This window comes from Conger conger, chromosome 13 (assembly GCF_963514075.1).
Source record: "Conger conger chromosome 13, fConCon1.1, whole genome shotgun sequence".
Taxonomy (NCBI): domain Eukaryota; kingdom Metazoa; phylum Chordata; class Actinopteri; order Anguilliformes; family Congridae; genus Conger; species Conger conger.
The window spans coordinates 48,290,402-48,313,457 of NC_083772.1; the positions used below are offsets into that span (position 1 = coordinate 48,290,402).

The window sequence follows — 23,056 nt, forward strand, 5'->3', positions numbered from 1 at the left end:
CTTTCTAATAACAAATATACCAACACGAGGTTAATGGGATAATTGATTTTGGGTAGTTGATGCTGCCATATTATTTAGGCCTACCTATCAGGATGTTGAATAATTATATTTACAAGAACAGTCCAATCAACAATTCATTGTCAGTTTTATTTGGTATAGCCTAATTTTTTTTTTTTCCAGTGCACTCTTCTTTAGTTCTTCATAAGTAGGAAAAAAAATCCCTTTTTATTAATAGTGACATGCCAGAAATGAGCCTACACGTTTCATTTTAGCCTATTATTCTATAATTCCGTGGGATGTTGTCAGGGGAAAATATGGACTAATATAGACTAATTGCGAAAGCAAACAACATAAATTGGGCGAATGCTGTTTTTCTTTCGGCATAATTTTCATTGCCAATGATCACCAACATATCCCACAATCTTCATCTTAATTATAACGGTTTTAACTTCCGGCATGTAATTAATCTGTCTTTAATTTGAAGCTTATGCGACTGATTTAAAACTGAGGAATCATTCAATGTATATAGCCTATTTGAAATACGTTCTTTAACAATGCAATGTTTATAAACAAACACATGCAATAAATGTAATGATGACATGTAGAAATTATGTTTAATTTCAATGTACAATTAATGTATATAATTTCAATTACAATAGCATATTAACCATATACGTTCTTGTAACTTTCAGCCAGACTTTTATTACATTTTTTGACAATATGACGTAGGGCAAAAAAAATAAAAATCATTTTTCTGTGTGATATGGAAAAAAAAGATTTCACATCGGAAAAATGAAGAATGCTTTTTCTTTTTAATATAATGCCAGGAATGAGATGCGTAGAAGTATTTTTATTATGCCCTTATTTCCGGTGCTGGGGTTGAGAAGCGAAAGCTGGCCCCTTGGTCACGCCCATTACAATGTATCCACCAATTACTACCCTCCACGCGGGCAAGCACTCGCCTCTAAGCACAGTGATCCGCTGATAGGGTGTCCACCCCACCCGTCCCCCTGCCCAGGCTCCAGTGACTTCATGCCCAAGGCCTTGACGTCCCATCGCCTATCTGCATTTCATTACTGATTATAAGCCCTAGCAAAACCTTTATTTAAACAGAAACGGTGGCGCGCTGAACATCCTGTTGCAAACCTTGGGCGGACTGACAGACATAGTATGGTTTCCTCCAATGGCGTCTGAGAAGCACAGGCCTACATCATTATCGATTCTGGCTACACCCCCGACACACCCACCAAATGGGAGCAAACATACCACAAAACCTGTTGTAAAACGTTGCACACCGTTGGGAAAAAACGTATCGTTCAACATAGAAACCGTAGCAAGTCTTAGCAAAACCTTTTCAGAACATGTCTCCTATCTCTGGCAGCACGTGGTTCTGAATGGACAGCGGTCCTGCGTCCGGGCTGATTTATAATGCCAAAGCACGAGAGACTTTTGGATCGAAATACTGCAGTCAATAATGCGTTTTATTAGAATTCAATTAACATATAGGTACATCATATGATGAACTAGTATTGTGCTTTGAACATGTAACGTAGCCTATTACATTTACATTGTATATGCTCCCATACACGGAATTGACACCAAGCTGAGTATAAACACAAACATAACCTACAATTCACATTTCTCCAGAGAAATAAACCTGCTTCATTTATACTCACTCTTGTTTGTTATTCTCCTCAGACAGGAAATATAGTTACGCCATATCTTACTTATCTGATTAACTTCCCTAGTAAGTAGAATTTCTACTGGTGAGGTTTGAGCTCACTCGCTGTGTTCCTAAGTCTGGGGTATTTGTTCATAGTTTTTGTTTTGGTAAAGGGTCCATGTGACAGTGTCTCCGCTAACAGAATCATACAAATGAAATGGAATTGAATCAGTTTAATAAAATACAGATTTCCTGTCATTTTCATCAGGGCCGTCTTCCTCGTCCCATAACGTCATTTTCGAATCCGTATTCGGACCATTATGTATTATTTTACGAATTAAGGAACGCTTACTCATGAATCGCGGCCTGTTTCTCTGCAACGTTTAGATCCGGCTGTGACACTATAACAGCTCACGACGACGCACCTGCGTCATAATTCCGATTTCGAACGAACAGAGGTTTATATTTAAAATGCGTTTCCACTAGCTGCTCGTTCATTACTGCGCTCTTTGATATACCTACAGGTTGTGTTAGTTTTTCATCTAAGTGAATTTATAAAATATACTTTCCTTTTTAAATCGGACTGCGCCGCTAACAGCCAACAAGCCTTGGCGTTGGCTGCTCTTAATTGCGCTGCTTAATTTAAAGGTACCACAATTCGTTGTGTATCCCAATCTGATTCGCACCGACGATTATGACGGTAAGAGTAAATGCTGTATAGATCCAGTGTTGCTTTACAAGCACGTATCTAGGGAAGCATTTAAGTACATATTTTGGCTTTCTTGTCATATTTTTGTGACTATAGGAAGCTATTCTCATTATTTCAGTATTTCTCAAGCTACATTTACAATGATGTCAAGACATAACAGTGAGAAACGTGTAACAAATGATCAATTACATATGGTTATTTTTTTATTTTGGGAGTGTTGTTTCTGCAGTGTGATTTGGGGAATGTTATCTCGTCCCTGCAGTGTGATTTGGGAGTGTTATCTTGTGTCTGCAGTGTGATTTGGGAGTGCTATCTTGTCTCTGCAGTGTAATTTGGGAAGTGTTGTTTCTGCAGTTTTATTTGGGGAGTGTTATCTTGTCTCTACAGTGTGATTTGGGGAATGTTGTTTCTGCAGTGTGATTTGGGAGTGTTATCTAATCAGAGTGATTCTGTTCTTTTCTCAGTGCTCTTTCAACCAGATGGCCAGCTTGTGAAAGACCAGAGCATATCATACAGGAAAGTGTAGGAAGTGTAAGCTACACTGCACACCTGTGTTAATCATATTTCAATATGTTTATTCAGTATTTTTTGGAAACTCATGCAGTTTGCTGGCAATTTTCAACAACGCATGGTCAAAGTGTAAATTCAAATATCAAGGAACTTCATAAATAACTTGAGGAAATGACATGTTTCAGTTCACTGTGACTGCAGCAAAATATTTAAAGTTGGGACCTTTCAATAAGTATAATACATAATGCCGTTCTTTCAAACATACAGTAAGTATAGGTATGTTTTGGTGGAAACACAAGGAAAAGCATGGCATGAGTGTGATGTTCCTGGGTTTTGTCTGTTAGTTTAAATTGTTATTCTTGTAAATTTATTATTTTTCATTATCATATCTGTTTTCTGGTTTCCCACAGTTCCTTATTTTCTCTTACTTCCTGCTTTTGCTCCATTCATGTTTGTAGATAGCACTAATCTGCTACTAACAACTAACATAGATTTTATACAGTACTAACTATATGAACACACTAATTGTCTGTCTAACTAACTAACTAACAGTCACTAGTTTTGGGTAATTATAATTTAATCACTTAAACTAACAGACTAACTTTATCTCTATTTATACTGGTCTATAACTCCGCCTCTGTTCTCTCTCTAAATTGCCTGCCTTAATTCAGCGAAGTATTTGCACCTGCTCTCACTATCACGACATTCCTTAACTGTGCAATTGTCTACTCCCTAGATCGGAGCCCTTTGTATTACATGTGTGTCTTTGTGAATCCAGTCCGCATCTTTGTGCATTCCCTTGTTATTGTATAATTGCCTTTTCATGTTTCTCACCTGATGTATATTTGTTAGATCATCCTCACTCCCATGCCCCACCTAGTTTGTCATATCCCTCAGTGTATTTAAACCCCATTTTAAATAGTTTCCATTGTCAGAACATTGATCTACAGTACTGTGCAAAAGTCTTAGGCACCTGTATACCATTCTGTACAGATAAGATTCTTTCAAAAAGAATTCACTGAAAGGTCCTAAATAAACGTACTATACATTTTACATTACATTTTAGTAATTTGGCAGAATAGTTAAAAACTGAATCAAATCAATATTTTTTGTGACCACCCTTTGGCGTTAAAATGGCATCACTTCTCAACGCTGTACTGCAGTTCTATAAGACAATCAGCAGGGAGAAGCATGTTGGAGAACTTGCCACAGTTCTTCTGCAGACTTTGGTTGGATCCTTGCTTCTGATCTCAGACAGCCCTGATCAAATTTTTATGTAAAAAGTAGCCAATTGCTTACAGTAATATGTCACTAAAAAAAAAAAAAAATTTTAATTAAAAAATTAAAAATGTCTGTAAAATGTAATCTTTTGGAAATCTCAAATGTGTGCTTTTATACCATCATGAGTTACATCATCTATCCTCAATGCTTGTGCAATGGCTCTACTCCGTGCTCATTTTGGCCGCTTGTATCCGCGATCTCATTCTTTCGGTCACTACCCAAAACTTGTGACCATAGGTAAGGGTTGGGGCGTAGATCAACTGGTAAATCGAGAGCTTCGTCTTCCGGATCCTCTTCACCACGACGGTCCAGCACAACGCCTGCATTACTGCAGACGCTGCACCGATCCACCCCCCAGCAACCCCGCCAAGGTATAGAGATGGTCCACTGTTCCACAACCAGAATGGAAGCCACATTGCTCCTCCTGAATCCGAGGTTAGACCATCGGTCAGCGCCTCCTTTCCAGCACCCTAAAGTAAACTTTTCCAGGGAGGCTGAGAAGTGTGATACCCCAATAATTGGAGCACACCCTCCGGTCCCCCTTCTTGAAAATGGGGACCACCACCCCGGTCTGCCACTCTGCAGGTACTGTCCCCGACCTCCACGCGACACTGAAGAGGCGTGTCAGCCAAGACAGCCCAACAATGTCCAGAGCCTTCTGCATGTCAGGGCGAATCTGATCCACACCCAGCAACTTGGCGCTGAGGAGATTTTTGACTACCTCAGCAACTTCCGCCAGGGATATAGGTGCAGATTCCCCAGAGTCTTCGGGCTCTGCCTCTTCCACAGAGGACGTGTTGTTCGGGTTCAGGAGCTCCTCGAAGTGCTCTTTCCACCACCCGACAACATCCCCAGTCCGGGTCAGCAGTTCTCCTCCCCTGCTGAAAATAGCCTGAGACAAGTCCTGCTTTCCCTTTCTCGTCGGATGGTTTGCCAGAACTTCCTCGAGGCCAACCGAAAGTCCTTCTCCATAGCCTCCCTGAACTCCTCCCATACCCAGGGTTTTGATTCAGCGGCTTCCGAAGCCGCAGCCCTTCTGGCCACCCGGTACCTGTCTGCTGGTTCAGGAGACCCCTGGGCCAGCCAAGTCCAAAAGGCCTCCTTCTTCAGTTTGACGGCCTCCCTCGCTGCTGCTGTCCACCAGTGGGTTCTAGGGTTGCTGCCCCAACAGACACAGATGACCTTTTGGCCACAGTGCCTGCCGCCTCTGCAATGGAAGCTTTGAACATGGCCCACTCGGACTCCATGTCCCCAGCCTCCCCCAGGATTTGCGAGAAGTTCCTCCGGAGATGGGAGTTGAAGTCGTGGACGGGGGGCAAAAAAAAAATGCAGTGTTCACAGGCAAACCCCAAGGCTAAAACCAACAACAAGAATACTAGTAATGAAAACCTTTGTTAATGAACCCAAGTTCGTTCGAAATGTGTATTTTGAGCATATATGCTCACCGCTAGTATCGTAATGGAATTTCTGATATAAGTTAGCCCGGAGCTAACGCATTTGTTGCTATACGTTTTAAACAGACAATATACAATATTGTTCTTGAACAACGTCTGTATAAAATACTGAAAGATGTATTCCTTTATCTGTCTAGTTTTACAGTGCTTCCTGAGTAAAGTTTGGAAAGAATACAAGCTGCTTCATTCTTTATCTTGGGGAAACTGTTAGCTATCTGCTGAGCTGATGTAACGGGCTAGATCGTGCCACACACACACTGAAGCGGGGGCAGAACAGTAAAAAGGCAGCTCTTCCAACGGCCAGCGTTCGTCTGATCAGTAAACTTACTTGTAAAAAGAACACCTAAAGCAATCACCATGTCACTAAGAAGAGAAGAGGATTTGGATGAACTAGAAACAAGATCACAAATATCCAACTGCTCAAGAGCTAGCAGACAATCTGTAGCTAACTCTATGGCATTGCAAGCACGGGCTAAAGCAGAAGCCGCACATGCGGAGCTCGCATACGCTAGACAAGAGGCAGAGCTAATAAAACAACAAGCGATTCTAAACGCCAGTCTGCACGAACTGAAGTTCGCAAAGGCAGCAGCGGCCACTAACGCTGAAGCTGAAATCCTAGAAGCAGCTGCTGGAGAAAAATATGACTATGAACTGTCAAACCCAATTAAAATTAATACAGTGTCTCTGACTCAAGTCGAAATTCAAGAAAATGCTGCAATGCAGATTCCTATTACACATCCAGGTCACTAGTCCTATCAGGGTGTAAACACAGCCAACATAGTAAATGCAGTCACAGTCTCACCATCAGATGCAAGGCCACAGAAGACCTCACATTCACTAGTGCGCCAGCCTACCATGGACAGCAGTGAAGCAAACAGATGTGAGAATCAGGGCCATGCGCCTCTGAGTGAACTCAGTGACCACAAATTTATTGGCCTGGCTCGACACCACACACACAGCGGAGAAGCCACCTGGAGCCCAAATCAGGTAACCAGCACTGCACAGAGAAAACCATACAGCTACAGAGAGCTCCCCCACAACCTGAGACAAACCAGTGATGATTTCAAACCTCCCCAGCCTTACCACACACAGTCATTCCCTATGTACAACACAAGCCCATCCAGTACAGTGGCTGCAACAGACATAGGGAAGTACCTGATGCGACGTGAGCTGGTGAGTTCGGGCCTGCTGAAGTTTGAGGACAAGCCGGAGAACTACTGGGCCTGGAAGGCATCTTTTATCAGCTCTACTGATGACCTAAAACTCTCTGCCAGAGAGGAGCTTGATCTGCTGTGCAAATGGCTTGGGCCTTCGTCATCTGAGCAAGCTAAACGGATCAGAGCGGTACACATTCAAAATCCACCCGCAGGCCTCAGGATGTTATGGCAAAGGCTGGAGGACTTCTACGGCTCAGTGGAGGTTGAAAACGCTCTCCTGAAAAAAGTTGAAGATTTTCCAAAAATCTCAGCCAAAGAAAACCACAAGCTAAGAGAACTGGGAGACATTCTCATGGAACTCGAAGCAGCCAGGGCAGATGGATACTTACCTGGTCTCTCATACCTCAGCACCTCCCACGGAGTAAGCCCAATAGTCCAGAAACTCCCGTCCACCTCTCGACAGAAAGTCGACCCAGTGCTGCCACCCACGGGAGAGTACGACCTTAAAGACCTATACAGCAAGCAGTGGAAGCAGGTACAGGCGTTGGCCGACGCATTCTGGAAACGCTGGCGTCAAGAGTACCTGGTGTCACTTCAACCAAGGAGAAAGTGGCATATGGACAAGCCAAACCTGAGTGAAGGAGATGTTGTGCTGCTCAGTGATGCACAGGTCAAACGGAATGAATGGCCTGTCGGAGTGGTGGTGAACGCCATTCCCAGCAAAGTTCGGAAAGTAGACGTGAGGGTGGTCAGACAGGGTACTCAGCGGGTGTATTCTAGACCAGTCTCTGAAGTTGTTTTACTTGTAAAAGGGGAATAGTGTTATAATACATTATAACAAGCGGGGGGGAGGGTGTGATGTTCTGATGTTTATCTGGGGAAAGGGAGACCTCTAGTGGTGACTCCTGATGTAACTGTTTAATTTGTACTATCAGTCTTGCGGTAGTTTGATGATACATGGTGAAGTAAACGGTCACATATTTTTCTCTTTTGATTTGGTTGGCCAGAAAACACGTTTGTAAGTGCCTGTAAGTACAAACTCATACAGTTATCTTGACATTGAGTATTAAGAATACTAGTAATGAAAACCTTTGTTAATGAACCCAAGTTCGTTCGAAATGTGTATTTTGAGCATATATGCTAACCGTAATGAAATTTCTGATATAAGTTAGCCCGGAGCTAACGCATTTGTTGCTATACGTTTTAAACAGACAATATACAATATTGTTCTTGAACAAGAGTCTGTATAAAATACTGAAAGATGTATTCCTTTATCTGTCTAGTTTTACAGTGCTTCCTGAGTAAAGTTTGGAAAGAATACAAGCTGCTTCATTCTTTATCTTGGGGAAACTGTTAGCTATCTGCCGAGCTGATTTAGCAGGCTAGATCGCACCACACACACACTGAAGCAGGGGCAGAACAGTAACAACCCTGCTTAGCCTGCTGCCACCGCAACCCAACTCCAGATTAGCGGGTGATGATGGATGGATGGACTGCATTTTTTGGGAAAGCTGAAACAACATGAAGACCAGAGAGCTGTCTTTGGGGGAAAGCAAACCATTTTGCTTAGAAAAGAGAAGAAATCGATCAGAGCCATTGCACAAGCATTGAGGATAGATGATGTAACTCATGATGGTAGCAATGGTAGATGGTAGTCTGCCAACTTATCAAGAAATGTGTCCAAACTAATTAGGAGGAACTTCATCATGAAGCAAGACAATGACCCAAAATACACTGCCAACACAACAAAGGACTTTATTAGGGAGAACAAGTGGAAGGTTTTAGACTGGCCAAGTCCATCACTAGACCTTAACCTAATAGAGCATGCATTTCACATCCTGAAGAGGAGATTGAAGGGAAAACCCCCCTGAAACAAACAACAACTGAACAAAGCTGCAGTAAAAGTCTGGAAAAGCATCTCAAAAGAAGAATGCAACAGTTTGGTGATATCATTGGGTCACAGGCTTGATGCAGTTATTGCAAGCAGGGGATAAGCTACCAAATATTAAGTGTTATTTATTTACATTTGCTTAAATACTCTGTTCCAATACTTTTACTCACCTACAAATTGGGTGGTCTGATACCAAAGGTGCTATGTTCCAAGTACTTTAACACATCTTGGTGTCATTATCTGTGTTTTCTGTTATCTGTTTTTTGTATAAGTCCCTAGCATTTAGCCTTTTATTACCATCTGTGCTTTCTGTAGTCTGTCTTCCCATTCATTCCCATTCGTTCATTCCTGGTTATCATGCACACCTGATTATCATTTTTCCCTCGTTACCTGTCGATATAAACCTGTCTGTTATGAATGGACTTATGAACAGACCATGGTCTGTTATGAACAGACTTTGACTTCTGCGGTTTCCTCTCTGTTCCTGCTTCTGAGCCCATCCGTGCCTACCCGTAACCCCGTGTGCTCCCACCTGAGCGCTACGATGGAGATCCTGACTCCTGTGGATCCTTCCTGTCCCAGTGTTTACTGATTTTTGAGCTGCAGCCATCCACCTTCCTGACCGAACACTCCAGGTTCGCTTACGTCATCACCCTGCTGGCTGGCAGAGCTTCCTGCGACCCCAGTGCAACAGTTTTACCCTCTTCTTCTCAGCTATGAAAAGGGTCTTCGACCAAGCTCTTTTCGGAGCTGTTGTTAAGTACCAACTCTTCCACATCCACCAAGGTAACTGTTCTGTTTCCGACTACTCTATCGAATTCCAGACCCTGGCAGAACTCTACAGAGTATGATGAGCTGACCACCTGCAAGCTACTGACTTCTCTAGATGCACTCATAGAAGTGACCATCCACGTGGATTAGCGGCTGAGGAAACGATGACCCGCAAGATGTGTCAGGGAACCCAGCTACCCCCAAGCTACACCTGTTCCCCGTTCCAGTCGTCAGCCCCCAAGAGAAGATCCCGAAACCCATGCATGTGGATCGAACCAGGCTGTCACCGCAGAGAGACAGAAGAACGTTGGGGTGACTCTGTCTTAATGTGCCGGACCAGGTAATCATGTCAGCAACTGCCTCCATGAACTTCCCAGTCCACCCTGCTCACCACTATTTCCTGGAAGGGGGTACAACACCAGGTGCGTGTCCTCCTTGACTCAGGAACTGACGCCAACTTCATCTGCCCCACACTGGTCCATCGGCTGGGAGTCCCCACCACCATCCTCAAGCAGGCCCTCTGGACCAACGCTCTTACAGGGGTTTCCCTGGCTGAAGTGAAGACGTCTCCTGTCAGTCTCCTGATCTCGGGGAACCACCAAGAGAAGGTTGCCTTCTATGTGAGGAAGTCACCCATCATTCCTGTGGTTTTAGGCAGACCCTGGGTTCTATGCCACAACCCCCAAGTCAACTCCCTGTCTGCCTCCAGTCAGTCCTCACCTACCCTGTCAATCCAAGAGACTCCCCCTGACCTGTCTTCTGTCTCGGCCGTCTATCACAACACTGGCCAAGTCTTCAGTACATCCTGAGCCAAGGGTACATCTGTGCTCCTTGTCTGCTCCAGAGACCCAGGCCATGGAGAAGTACATCAGTGAGTCCCTGGCTGCTGGTACTGGATCCTTCTTTGTGGAGAAGAGGGACAAGTCCCTCTGCGGGCTGAAAAACACAACATTGAAGAACCACTACCCAATCCTGTTGATCTCCTCTGCCTTCTCTTCCCTGCAAGGCTGCTAGTTCTTCACCAAGCTTGACCTCCACAATGCCTGCCACCTTGTCCGCATCCGTGAGGCGGATGAATGGAAGACGGCCTTCAACACCCCAAGTGGCCACTATGAGTACCTGGTCAAACCATTCGGCCTCACTAAGGCTCCTGCCATCTTCCAGAACCTCATTAATGACATTGTCAGTCTTATTTCTAAATTTGTCTTTGTTTACCTGGATAACATCCTCATCTTCTCTGCTTCACTGGAAGACCATCTCAGCCACGTCCACCAAGTCCTGCAATGTCAAAGCAGAACAGTGTGAGTTACTCTGCTCCACCGTCCAGTTCCTGGGCTTCGTTGTCTCCCGAGGTCAGATTGAGATGGAGCCCTGACCTCCAGCAAGGTCATCTTCCACTGGACTCCTGAGGCTGACTCAGCCTTTCGAGAGCTCAAGAAACGCTTCTCCTCTGCTCCTGTCCTGACCATGCCCGATCCCGAGAAGCAGTTCACCCTCGAGGTGGACACCTCTGACGCTGGTGTTGGAGCGGTACTTTCCCAGAGAACTGTGTAGACCAAACTGTCAAGGACACGGGCAGAGCAAGATATGACTGTACAGCTGATTTCTCCGGGACTCTCGATGTTTTATGCCAGAAGTGTATCTATTTGACCTAGAACATTAATTAACATTAACATTATATATATTTCCTAGACACGACACATCCATCCAGTGTTTAACGTCTCCCGAGTTAAGCCTGATGTCACCTCCCGGCTTAGCCCACCTGCCAAACCTCCTCCTCCCCCCCAACTCATCGACGGCGGCCCGGTCTACACCATACGCCGTCTTCTGAAGCTGGAATTGGCCTTGCTGTTCGAATACTTTTGGAGGGGACTGTAAATTTACAGTGAGCTCAGAGATATATATGGATATATACAGGATATATATGATGGAAAACCGCAGCGGAGAAAACTTTAATCCTATAAAAGAGATAAGGAGCTAAAGTGTTTGAAGGGAAAGCGCAAAATTGGAGACAGCAACTGTGATCTGCGAGCCACAGACTTGACAAACGGCTTTCCAGTGTTGCTTGCATTAATAGACAAATTATATTCTGAATCAGAACTGAATCAGATTAGTCTAATAAGTTGAAGGGACACACCGGGTAACTATTTGTAAAATCAAGTTTCTTAATACTTTGCATTGTGCAGGAACCCTCCCCTTGTTCGGATTAGCACCATGGCACTGCCAGATTTCAAATGGTAAAGAAGTCTATTTAATAATACTAGCCTGTACTTTGCAGACAATAAAAAAAAAAAAAAAAAAAAAAAAAAGACAATTCTCAGATCTCACAGATAATTGCTCATACAGCACTCATGCTCAGGATTTAAATTGAGTTATTTTTGTGCTAATTATATTTAGGGGTATCCATCACAGAGAAATGGTGCAACATAGCTATACCAAAATCAGTAGCAGGCGAGCCTGTTGCCAGTGACCTGAGAAATGGCATTGAGATTAGGTTTGAAACAATACAAATATATTCTTATACAAAATGACAAATGACAGATTTATTTGGTTGTACACCAGTAAGAACTTGGCCTCTGAATGGCCTCTGCATATACTGAGCACTTTGTATACAGGACTTATGCTCCTCTCTGGATTCCTACCCTCAGATGCACCCAGACAGCACAGGGATAGAGGGAGTTACTTCCCCTTCATTTACTCAGAATCGCCTCTAGTGGTTATGAGTGTGAACAGCAAGGCAGCAGGCCAGCAAGCCAATACAGGGGAAATGGATGCTCTGTTTTGGTTTCATGCCGTCTCTTTAGATCTGGAACCAGGTAATGTAGAAGGAACCTCCAATGTAAGGGTGGTTTGAGTATCTCAGATCTCCATGGATTTTCATGCACACTAGTCTCTAGAATTTGCAATTGAACAGAAAAAACAGGAGTGCCACAGTGTAGTGGAGGTAGAACTGGGCTTCCTTTAATGAGACACACTCGTGGAGTTACAGTCAGTTAAACTCCCTTTATTTAGCTGGTTTAAGGGCTGGGCAATATATCAATATTATATTGATATTGCTCTATCAAACTAGATATCGTCTTAGATTTTGGATATCATGATATCACGATATGGCATAAGTGTTGTCTTTTCCTGGTTTTAAAGGCTGCATTAAAGTAAAGTAATTGTCACGTCATGTTTCATGTTTAGTTATTGTCTTAGTTATATTATTGTCATGTCACGTATTATGTTAGTCGCCACGTTTTCATGTTGTATTTCTTGTTAGGTTTCATTTTCATGTCATGTTATGTTTCATGTTTAGTTCTTGTTCTTGATTTATTTCTTAGTCTTGCCATGTCACGTTATATAGTTTATTCATGTCACAGTTCGCAAACTTATGTCACGATTTATGTTGTTTCATGTTATGTTGTTCTGTTCATTGTTTAGCATACACTTTTTCGTCTTTCCGCAAACCTTGCGTTCATGCTTTCTCTCTCTCCCTTTCTGTCACTCACACTTTCCTAATTGTTTAAATTTCCCTTGTCTTCTTACTAATCTACTAACTTTAGATCAGGATTGGGTAATACTAACATTCTAACCATGTGTTCATGTTTACCTTACATTTCTTGTGCATGTAATTTGCTAATTTACTAACGCTAGGGCAGGATAGGTTTATTACTAATGATTACTAATTAGCTTGTTAACTTGTCAATCCTCCACACCTGATTTCCTTTCGCATGCTGCTCTCAAGCTAATTGTCCTACACCTGCATATAAGCTCAGTTCCATGTCATGGCTGTTTATTGACCATTGTTATTGACTTCTGTTTTGTTGACCATTGCCTGCCTGTACCACAAACTTTGCCTGCTGTTTTTGTGCTTTTGCCCCGCGGAGCAGACTTTGGTCTTGACTCTTGCGCCATCATCGACCCCGAGCCTGCCTGCCTACCATCCATCTGCACTACTGCCCCGCTGACAGCTTTCCTGGTTACTGGACTTTTTGCATGGTTTACCGATTTCGAGACTGCCTTCTCCCTCGGTACTGTACTTTGGTTTTGGCTGGATTACATGTGCATGAACTTTGCTGGTTTTTCGACTACACTCAGTGGACATTCCCTGAATAAAGCCCTGACGAGACTTTATTACCTCTCTGTTGTCTGTGTCGTGCATTTTGGGTCCGCCACATTACTGATTTATTTATCAAAAAATATTGTGTAAATATTTTGTGAAAGCACCAATAGTCAATATGGTCGCAATATCAATATCCAGGTATTTGGTCAAAAATATAAAAAATATCCATATTTGATTTTGTCCATATGGCTCAACCCTAATTGCTGCTATACTTGTAACTGTTTCATGTTTACCTTTAATATTTCACATTTTCATATTGTAGGCTAGGCCTATATATCTATTTTTTTTTCTTTAGTTTCATTACATTACATTACATTAGAAGGCATTTAGCAGATGCTCTTATCCAGAGTGACGTACAACGAAGTGCAGATCAAACATAAGTACAAGTGCGAAGAGGACCTGAGAGGACAGTACAGTTCCGAGTCCTAGTGTAACCATACAGATAAAATCGGAACTCTTGAAGAACACATCAACTTCCAAACTAGCATTCCACAGTTGGCAGCTAGAATACCATGAGTACAACAATACAATAGCTAATACAGTTTCACTTGAAACTCTTGCACTCTCATTTTGCACTTAAGTTCTTAATAAAATGAGAAAATACTCAGCACTTCAGACAGTATTTAATTCACACAGGTGTATACAAAACTAGACTTTACCATGTGGTTATTTTATATAGACAATTTATGTATTGAATTAACAGAAAATTTTCTATATTGTGATATATATATCGTTATCAACATATTAAATGACCGATATCAGGATATTTGGCCATATCGCCCAGCCCTAACTGGATTAAGTTAAAAACATGCGTTTTGGCCACATAAACCTGAGCTGCCAGTCCTACCTGTGCCTCCTCATATTCTCATATTTGGACAAATGACATTAACACTGCATACAAACCGTGCCCCCCCCCCCCCCCCCCCCCACACCGCTCCCCATCCAATGTGCCTTAATGTACCTTCCCGTGAGTGGTAGTGGCACACTGTGGCCCTCAGGGTGGGATCAGGACAAAGTGTCGTTTGTGCTGTTCTCTAATCCCCTTATCCCTGTCCTTTAAATCTGGGAGTAGCAGCACAGTGGCTCATAACTGCTGTGGGAGACAGGCAGGCAGGCAGGCAGACAGGCAGACCAGATAGGCAGGCAGGCAGACAGGAGTGTGAAACAGCACCATGGAGCAGACTCTCATGCTGGGGGTGGAGGGCGTGAGGAAGACCATCCTTCATGGAGGGTCCTCTGAAATGCCTCGATTCATCACCGGAACTAAGGTCTGTAGCTCTCTCCCTCTCTCTCTCTCTCTCTCTCTCTCTCTCTCTCTCTCTCGCTCACCCTCATAGTAACATTAGTACAGTCCTACAGAGAGGTTTTTCACAGCATTAACTGGAGCAGCTTAGCAGGATGAGGATTTCTAGGGAAGCGTAACTCTGTATTGAATTGAACTGTACACCAGGGATCTCAAACCCCAGTGCTGGAGGATTATGCTTTCTGCTGGCTTCCTTTCTTTGAGCAGCCAATTTAAGGAACAAGGTGTGTGGACTCTCAGCAACCAATTAACTAACTTGAGTGCTGTGGGGAATACACCAAACTGTGTACATCAGGCCTAGAGATTCCTGCTCTACACATCAGTAAAAGTGGATGTCCTGCACATCGTCATACAAACTGATAGTGATTGATGACCAGGGCATGGGGTGGATTGCTGCCAAATATCATGAAGACAATGTATGGATTTTCATTGGCACCCCCTGGGTGTTATTATATATATAGTTAGTATATATGCCTAGAACTAGACTTAAAAAACATTTTTGAAATTTTGTACACGCTGCTACATTCTCATAATCATGTCATACAGTGGATTCAGAAATTATTTAGACCCTTTCACTTAAAAATAAATACAATTGCCATTTTTGCCCATTAATCTACAATCAATGACAAAGTGAAAATGTTTTTAGAAATTTTAGCAAATTGATTAAAAATCTAAAACTGAAATCTCTCATGAAGCCAGTCTTGAGTAATATGCATCATATGCATATGCATATGCATATGACAGCCTGCTTGGAGTTTGCCAAAAAGCATTTAAATGACTTTGAGAACATGAGGTAAAAGATTCTGTGGTCTGATGAGACAAAAAATCTAAGAACTCCAAGCACTATGTCTGGAGACACTGCTCATCACCTGGCTAATACCATCCCTACAGTGAAGCATGGTGGTGGCAGTGGGGTGCTTCTCAGTAGCAGGAACAGGGAAACTGGTCAGAATTGAGGGAAGGATGAATGCAACCAAATACAGAGAGGTCCTTGAAGAAAACCTGCTTGTGCATGCAACCTCAGACTGGGGTGACAGTTCATCTTTCATCATGACAATGACCTGAAGAATACAGCCAAGACAATACTGGAGTGGCTTCAGGAGTCTCTGACTGTCTGTCCTTGAGTGGCTCAGCAAAAGCCAGGAAGAATGGGATAAACTGCCCAAATGTTTTCACTTTGTCATTTTGGGTTATTGAGTGTAGATTGATATGCAAAATGGCAATTTTATCCATTTGAAATTAAATCTACAACCAAATGAAGTGTGCAAAACGTCAGATAACTTTCTGAAGCCACTGTATGTATAGTATCTTAAATTGACTATGTCTCTATGTCATGTGTGCTATTTGAACATATGTAAGGCACTATAGCCCTAATCTGATTGGCCAAAGGGCATAAATTGTGTTGAATTACCCCCCCCCCCCCCCCCCACCGTGGCAGGTGACGTTCCACTTCCGGACCCAGCTGTGTGATGACGAGCGCACGGTATTGGACGACAGTAAGAAGGTGGGCGTGCCCATGGAGGTGGTGATCGGGAATATGTTCAAGCTGGAGGTGTGGGAGACCCTGCTCACCTCCATGCGGATCGGGGAGGTGGCCGAGTTCTGGTGTGATGTCACGGTGAGTACTTCTGCACACGGGAGAGCAGCAGACTTCTCTTCCTCCTACATCCCCTGCACCTCCCTGAGCTCCCCCTGAGCTTCAGGCAGGAAGGAGTTAAGTCCTTTCTGAGAGCTAGCCCTTGCTGTGGTGCTGAAATTAGTAGGCCAGTGCTCATCAATCCTGTGTGATTACGCTGTGTCATCACATTCCCGGTGGCTAATCCAGATTACAGCCAAAATTCCCCCTGGCTTGTTTCTGCACATCATCTGCATGTCAGCTGTGTCAATAGCACACATGATCTGATTGGTCCTTTCTCCTGTGGGTTTCAACCTTTCCCAAAGGAACCTGTTACAGTTAAATGTCTGTGCCTGGACACAATTAGGTTGTGTTTTATACTGTTGTGCTGAACAGACGTTCCAATTCAGATGTGACATGTTTACCAGGTAACACACATGCACAACATATGCACAGGATAACACAGTGTGTATATGCACAGGATAACATAAAGGATATCCAGGTGGCTTTATATCAGTGAGGCTGTGCATCTCTCCACTCTATACACTCAGTGAGCACTTCATTAGGTAATTATTAGACTTATGTTTTAGACTTATTGATCTTATGCTGCTGTAGCATATTTTGCAGGGTGTGACGCGTTGTGCATTCAGAGATGCTCTTCTGCATACTACTGTAGTAATGTGTGGTTATTTGCATTACTGTCACCTTCCTGTCAGCTTTGACCAGTCTGGCCCTTCTCCTCTAACCTCTCGCATTAACAAGGCATTTTTGCCCGCAGAACTGCTGCTCACTGCATATTTATTTGGTTTTTTGCACCAATCTCTGCAAACAGAGCAGCTAAGGAAATACTCAAACCAGCCCGACAACAACAATCATGTCACAGTCTGGATTTTGTTTAAGTCTTCCTGTTATGTACGGCACTGAGGACCCAGATGCAGACCAGGGGATAATCCAAAAACGTAGTTATTTATTCCGAGTTCGTAAGCCAGGAGATCCAAGAAAATGACAAAAACAGAAAGCAAAAGAATAGACGAGAAAACAGGCAGAAAGGTAAAAAATTCAGTAAATCAAAAGGCGAAAGTACAAAAGGGCGAAGGCATAAACCGAAGTCACTAAAACAAAGCAGATAATCAAAAACCAGGAAAGCCGAAGGGCAAACAAAACAAGAGGGCAAGGCAAGCTCGAAAATCAAAGTCAAAGGGGTGTCTTTAGGAATCTCAAGATATAGGCGTATAAGTAACTCGGCTCTATAACTGATCAACGTTCTGACAATGGGTGAAACGGAGACTGAGGTTTAAATACATGAGGGAAGGTGACAATCTAGGCGGGGCTGGGAAAAAGGTGGGCTAAACAAATAGACAACAGGTGGGGAAACATAATAGGGTAATAACATCATAATAGGAGGCAGACGAAAATGCGGACTGGATGCACGTAACCAAACATGTAAAACATACGGCTCCGGATTAGGGAGTAGACATTTTCATAGATTGAAGACTTAGTGATAGTCAGAGACAGGTGCGAACACTTCGCTGAAACTAAGCGAGTAATCAGGGATAGCATGGGGAGGCGGAGTTATAGAACAGTGCAGAAACACTAAGAGATTGCGTTAGTGAATTAGTTACGTGAATACTTCTAACTACCCAATAAAAGTGACTGTTATTTAGTTAGTTAGACAGTAAGTGTATCAATCGGATTAGTACTGTACAATATCTAGATTAGTAGTAGTTAGTAAGAATAGTGCTTTACAACATTTAACTACCAAGAGAAGCAGGAAGTAAGAATTGCAAGTTTTGAAGGAATGTTGAAAACCCGAAAAACTACCGTAAACACCCGAATAGTGGGGCACGCAGACAGGGAGTGACTCGGCTGGTAAACATTCAGACGCAGACATAACAGGGGATCACGAATGAGAAACTGTAATGGAAAACAATAAACAAGGATGTATGATAATGAATAAATAACCAGAATAAACATAAATACAAACAGGACCGATACAGAAACATTACACTTCCTGGATTACTTTAGTAGAGTCTATATTAGCTAAACCTCAGCATTTTGTATCATCTGCAAATTTAACTAAATTACTTTCAATGCCCATGTCTAGGTCATTTATGTAAATGAGGGAGAGTAGTGGCCCCAGCACCAATCCCTGTGGGACTCCACTTCCCACAATACCCTGCTCGGATAAGGCCCCTCCTTCTAATACTCTTGTGTATTCCTGTAGCCATTTCTGAACCCATTTCAAAATGGCTCCTACAATTCCTACCGTCCAACATTTTGATAATGATTTTGACATGTGGTACCTTATCAAATGCTTTTTGGAAATCTAGGTATACAATATCATAAGCCCTGCTGTCATTAAAACACTTTAGTTTCATCAAAGAATGCCAAAAGGTTTGTCAGACATGACCTACCCTTTCCAATACCATGCTGGCTATCCCTTAGAATGTTATTCTTTTCAAAAATAATTCCAGTTTGTCCCTAATTATAGATTCCAGTATTTTACATGTGATACAAGTTAGACTGACAGGCCTGTAGTTTCCTAGATTGGTACGGTCCCCATTCTTATATATTGGTATTATATTACCTTGTTTCCAGTCATCCAGTATTTCTCCAGTTTCTAAGGAATGTCTAAAAATACTTGCCAGTGGTTTAAAAATGATCTCACTAAATTATTTGGGTACCCTTGGGAATATGCAATCTGGGCCTGCTGCCTTATTTGTCTTTAGTTCATTTAATTTATTCAATATTTGTTATCCCCTATCTCAATATTGGCTAAAACATTGTTAGTATTGAGTATGCCTTCCAGCCTACTGGTAACCCCCTCCCTGATAAAACTCTCAGCAAAGTAGCCATTTAAGGCCTCAGCAATATCTTTATTCTTATACAGCAGTTCTTCTTTGTTATTCTTAATGCACTTGACCTCGTCTTTAATTTTCCTTTTCTACTGCAGTATTGAAAGAAGCGTTTGGGATTGCATTTAGCATCATCTGCGATTTTCCTTTCAAATTGCATTTTGGTTAACCTTAGTTCTTTTTTAACCTTAGCACGCATATTACAATATTCAGCTTTATTACTCTCAATACTGTCCTTTATATATCTGATACAGTTCATTATTTCTTTGCAAACTCTTATGTATAGCTGTATTCATCCACTGTGGAGATTCTTTTCTGAATTTACATTTCTGCACCTCTGGAATTAATTTACACTGTGCATCAAGTATAAGCCTTTTGAACCTGCTCCACTTTTCATTCACAGTCCTGCAATCAAGAGTCTACATTACTTACATTTGATTGCATCTTTTTAAAGTTGGCATGCCTAAAATCCTGGAGAAACCCCTCTTAATTTGCCAAAATACATCAAAACTTATTGTGGAATGGTCACTTGTCCCAAGTGGTTCCATTACCTTTAACCCGCAAATTCTGTCTGAATCATTACATATTACCAGATTTAAAATTGATTTCCCTCTTGTCGGCTGACTGACATACTATGTCAAAAAAAGGTAATTTATAACATCCAAAAATTCCTCTTTGCTTTCTCCCTGTCCAGTTCATATTTGGGTAATTGAAGTCTCCCATGATAATAGTCTCGCCTCCCTGGCAAGCTTGTTTTATATTTTTAAAGAGCATTGTATTTACACTACTATCTGAAGCCAGCGGTCGGTAACACACTCCAATGTTAAGACCTTAATCTTCCTCCTCAATAAGCTTAATCCAAATATCCTCACTGGGCATATGTTGGTCAGTTTCTGGAATCTCTTGCACACTAAGATTTTCTCTGACATAACCAGCAACCCTAGATCTGTCCTTTTAGTTTATACCCCTCTATATTATATTCATCCCTATCTTCATCCCCAAAGCATGTCTCTGTAATCCTTCCAATGTTATAGCCCCCACTAATAACAACTGCCTCAAGTTCCAAAAACTTATTTTTTATGCTTCTAGCATTTAAACAAAGACATTTCAGTTTGTTGCTTCTACACATCCTTTCCTGTTCCCTCACTCCCTGCTGTCCCAAGCCACCATTACTAGATTTTTGCCCTGAAAAGTTTTTTTTATTAGGGCGATATGGCTCAGGCTGTAAGAGCAGTCGTCTGGCAGTCGGAGGGTTGCCAGTTTGATCCCCCGCCCGGGCTGTGTCGAAGTGTCCCTGAGTAAGACACCTAACCCCCAAATGCTCCTGACGAGCTGGTCGACACCTTGCATGGCAGCCAATCGCCGTTGGTGTGTGAGTGTGTGTATGAATGGGTGAATGAGAAGCATCAATTGTACAGCGCTTTGGATAAAGTTGCTATATAAATTCCAACCATTTACCCTTTTATTTCTTTCTCCATTGCATGTAGCCTTTGCTGTTTCCATCTGGGCAGTCTGTGCCTCCCTGCACATTGCCCTCTCTGTCCTCCCTGCCCCCCAAGTCCCTAGTTTAAATAATCATGCGCTACCCTAAGCATACGCTGACCCAGTGCAAAGGTTCCCCTCCGGTTCAGGTGCAGCCCATCACGCTTGTACAGCTCACCCCTGTCCCAAAAGGAGTCCCAATGCCCCCGTAAACCTGTACCCCTCTCTCCTACAAAAGTGTTGTAGCCACATGCTAAACCTGCAGATAAAGTGCTGCTTCCCTCCGCTTGCACGTGGTACAGGTAAAATTCCAGAGAAGACTACCGTTCTGCTCCTAATCTTGTCTGCTAACTCCACAAATTTGTCCTGTAGAACCTCAAATCTACCCTTACCTATGTCATTGGTCCCGATGTGGACCATGACAACTGGATCCCTCCCTGCTCTGGTCAGGAGCTGGTCTGTGTGCTCCAGGGTATCTCCAGGATATACCTCTAATAATTGAGTCCCCCACTATTACTAACTCCCATTTCCTGGAGGATATAGCCATCGGGGAGCCCTGAGGCTCATCAATCGCCTGCATGAACAAGTAGACATACAGGTGTTCCTATTAAAATGCTCAGTGAGTGTATAGTGACACAGCGAGTAACACACCCTGCAGTATCCATAGTGACACAGTGAATAACACACCCTGCAGTATCCATAGTGACACAGCGAGTAACACACCCTGCAGTATCCATAGTGACACAGCGACTAACGCACCCTGCAGGATCCATAGTGACACAGTGAGTAATACACCCTGCAGTATCCATAGTGACACAGTGAATAACACACCCTGCAGTATCCATAGTGACACAGTGAGTAACACACCCTGCAGTATCCATAGTGACACAGTGAGTAACACACTCTGCAGTATCCATAGTGACACAGTGAGTAACACACTCTGCAGTATCCATAGTGACACAGCGAGTAACACACCCTGCAGTATCCATAGTGACACAGTGAATAACACACCCTGCAGTATCCATAGTGACACAGCGAGTAACACACCCTGCAGTATCCATAGTGACACAGCGACTAACGCACCCTGCAGTATCCATAGTGACACAGTGAGTAATACACCCTGCAGTATCCATAGTGACCCAGTGAATAACACACCCTGCAGTATCCATAGTGACACAGTGAGTAACACACCCTGCAGTATCCATAGTGACACAGTGAGTAACACACTCTGCAGTATCCATAGTGACACAGTGAGTAACACACTCTGCAGTATCCATAGTGACACAGCGAGTAACACACCCTGCAGTATCCATAGTGACACAGCGACTAACGCACCCTGCAGTATCCATAGTGACACAGTGAGTAATACACCCTGCAGTATCCATAGTGACACAGTGAATAACACACCCTGCAGTATCCATAGTGACACAGTGAATAACACACCCTGCAGTATCCATAGTGACACAGCGAGTAACACACCCTGCAGTATCCATAGTGACACAGCGACTAACGCACCCTGCAGTATCCATAGTGACACAATGAGTAATACACCCTGCAGTATCCATAGTGACACAGTGAATAACACACCCTGCAGTATCCATAGTGACACAGTGAGTAACACACCCTGCAGTATCCATAGTGACACAGTGAGTAACACACTCTGCAGTATCCATAGTGACACAGTGAGTAACACACTCTGCAGTATCCATAGTGACACAGTGAATAACACACCCTGCAGTATCCATAGTGACACAGCGAGTAACACACCCTGCAGTATCCATAGTGACACAGCGACTAACGCACCCTGCAGTATCCATAGTGACACAGTGAGTAATACACCCTGCAGTATCCATAGTGACACAGTGAGTAACACACCCTGCAGTATCCATAGTGACACAGTGAATAACACACCCTGCAGTATCCATAGTGACACAGTGAATAACACACCCTGCAGTATCCATAGTGACACAGTGAGTAACACACCCTGCAGTATCCATAGTGACACAGTGAGTAACACACTCTGCAGTATCCATAGTGACACAGTGAGTAACACACTCTGCAGTATCCATAGTGGCACAGTGAGTAACACACCCTGCAGTATCCATAGTGACACAGTGAATAACACACCCTGCAGTATCCATAGTGACACAGTGAGTAACACACCCTGCAGTATCCATAGTGACACAGTGAGTAACACACTCTGCAGTATCCATAGTGGCACAGTGAGTAACACACCCTGCAGTATCCATAGTGACACAGT

The 23,056-nt window shown here is 43.0% G+C and overlaps 1 protein-coding gene across 6 annotated transcripts in view; it reads left to right on the forward strand.

Annotated features, from left to right (window-relative positions):
• Positions 1-14,710: 14,710 nt before the first annotated feature.
• Positions 14,711-23,056, forward strand: part of aipl1 (aryl hydrocarbon receptor interacting protein-like 1) — a 12,562-nt gene continuing 4,216 nt past the window's right edge. For 2 of the 6 annotated variants that reach the window (XM_061218152.1, XM_061218154.1), the window contains exons 1-2: positions 14,714-14,809; positions 16,283-16,462. In XM_061218152.1, coding sequence (XP_061074136.1) covers positions 14,714-14,809; positions 16,283-16,462 — 276 coding nt within the window. Of the gene's footprint in view, positions 14,810-16,282; positions 16,463-23,056 lie in introns of all 6 variants that reach the window. The other 4 variants (XM_061218156.1, XM_061218150.1, XM_061218151.1 and 1 more) reach the window with 4 other exon arrangements.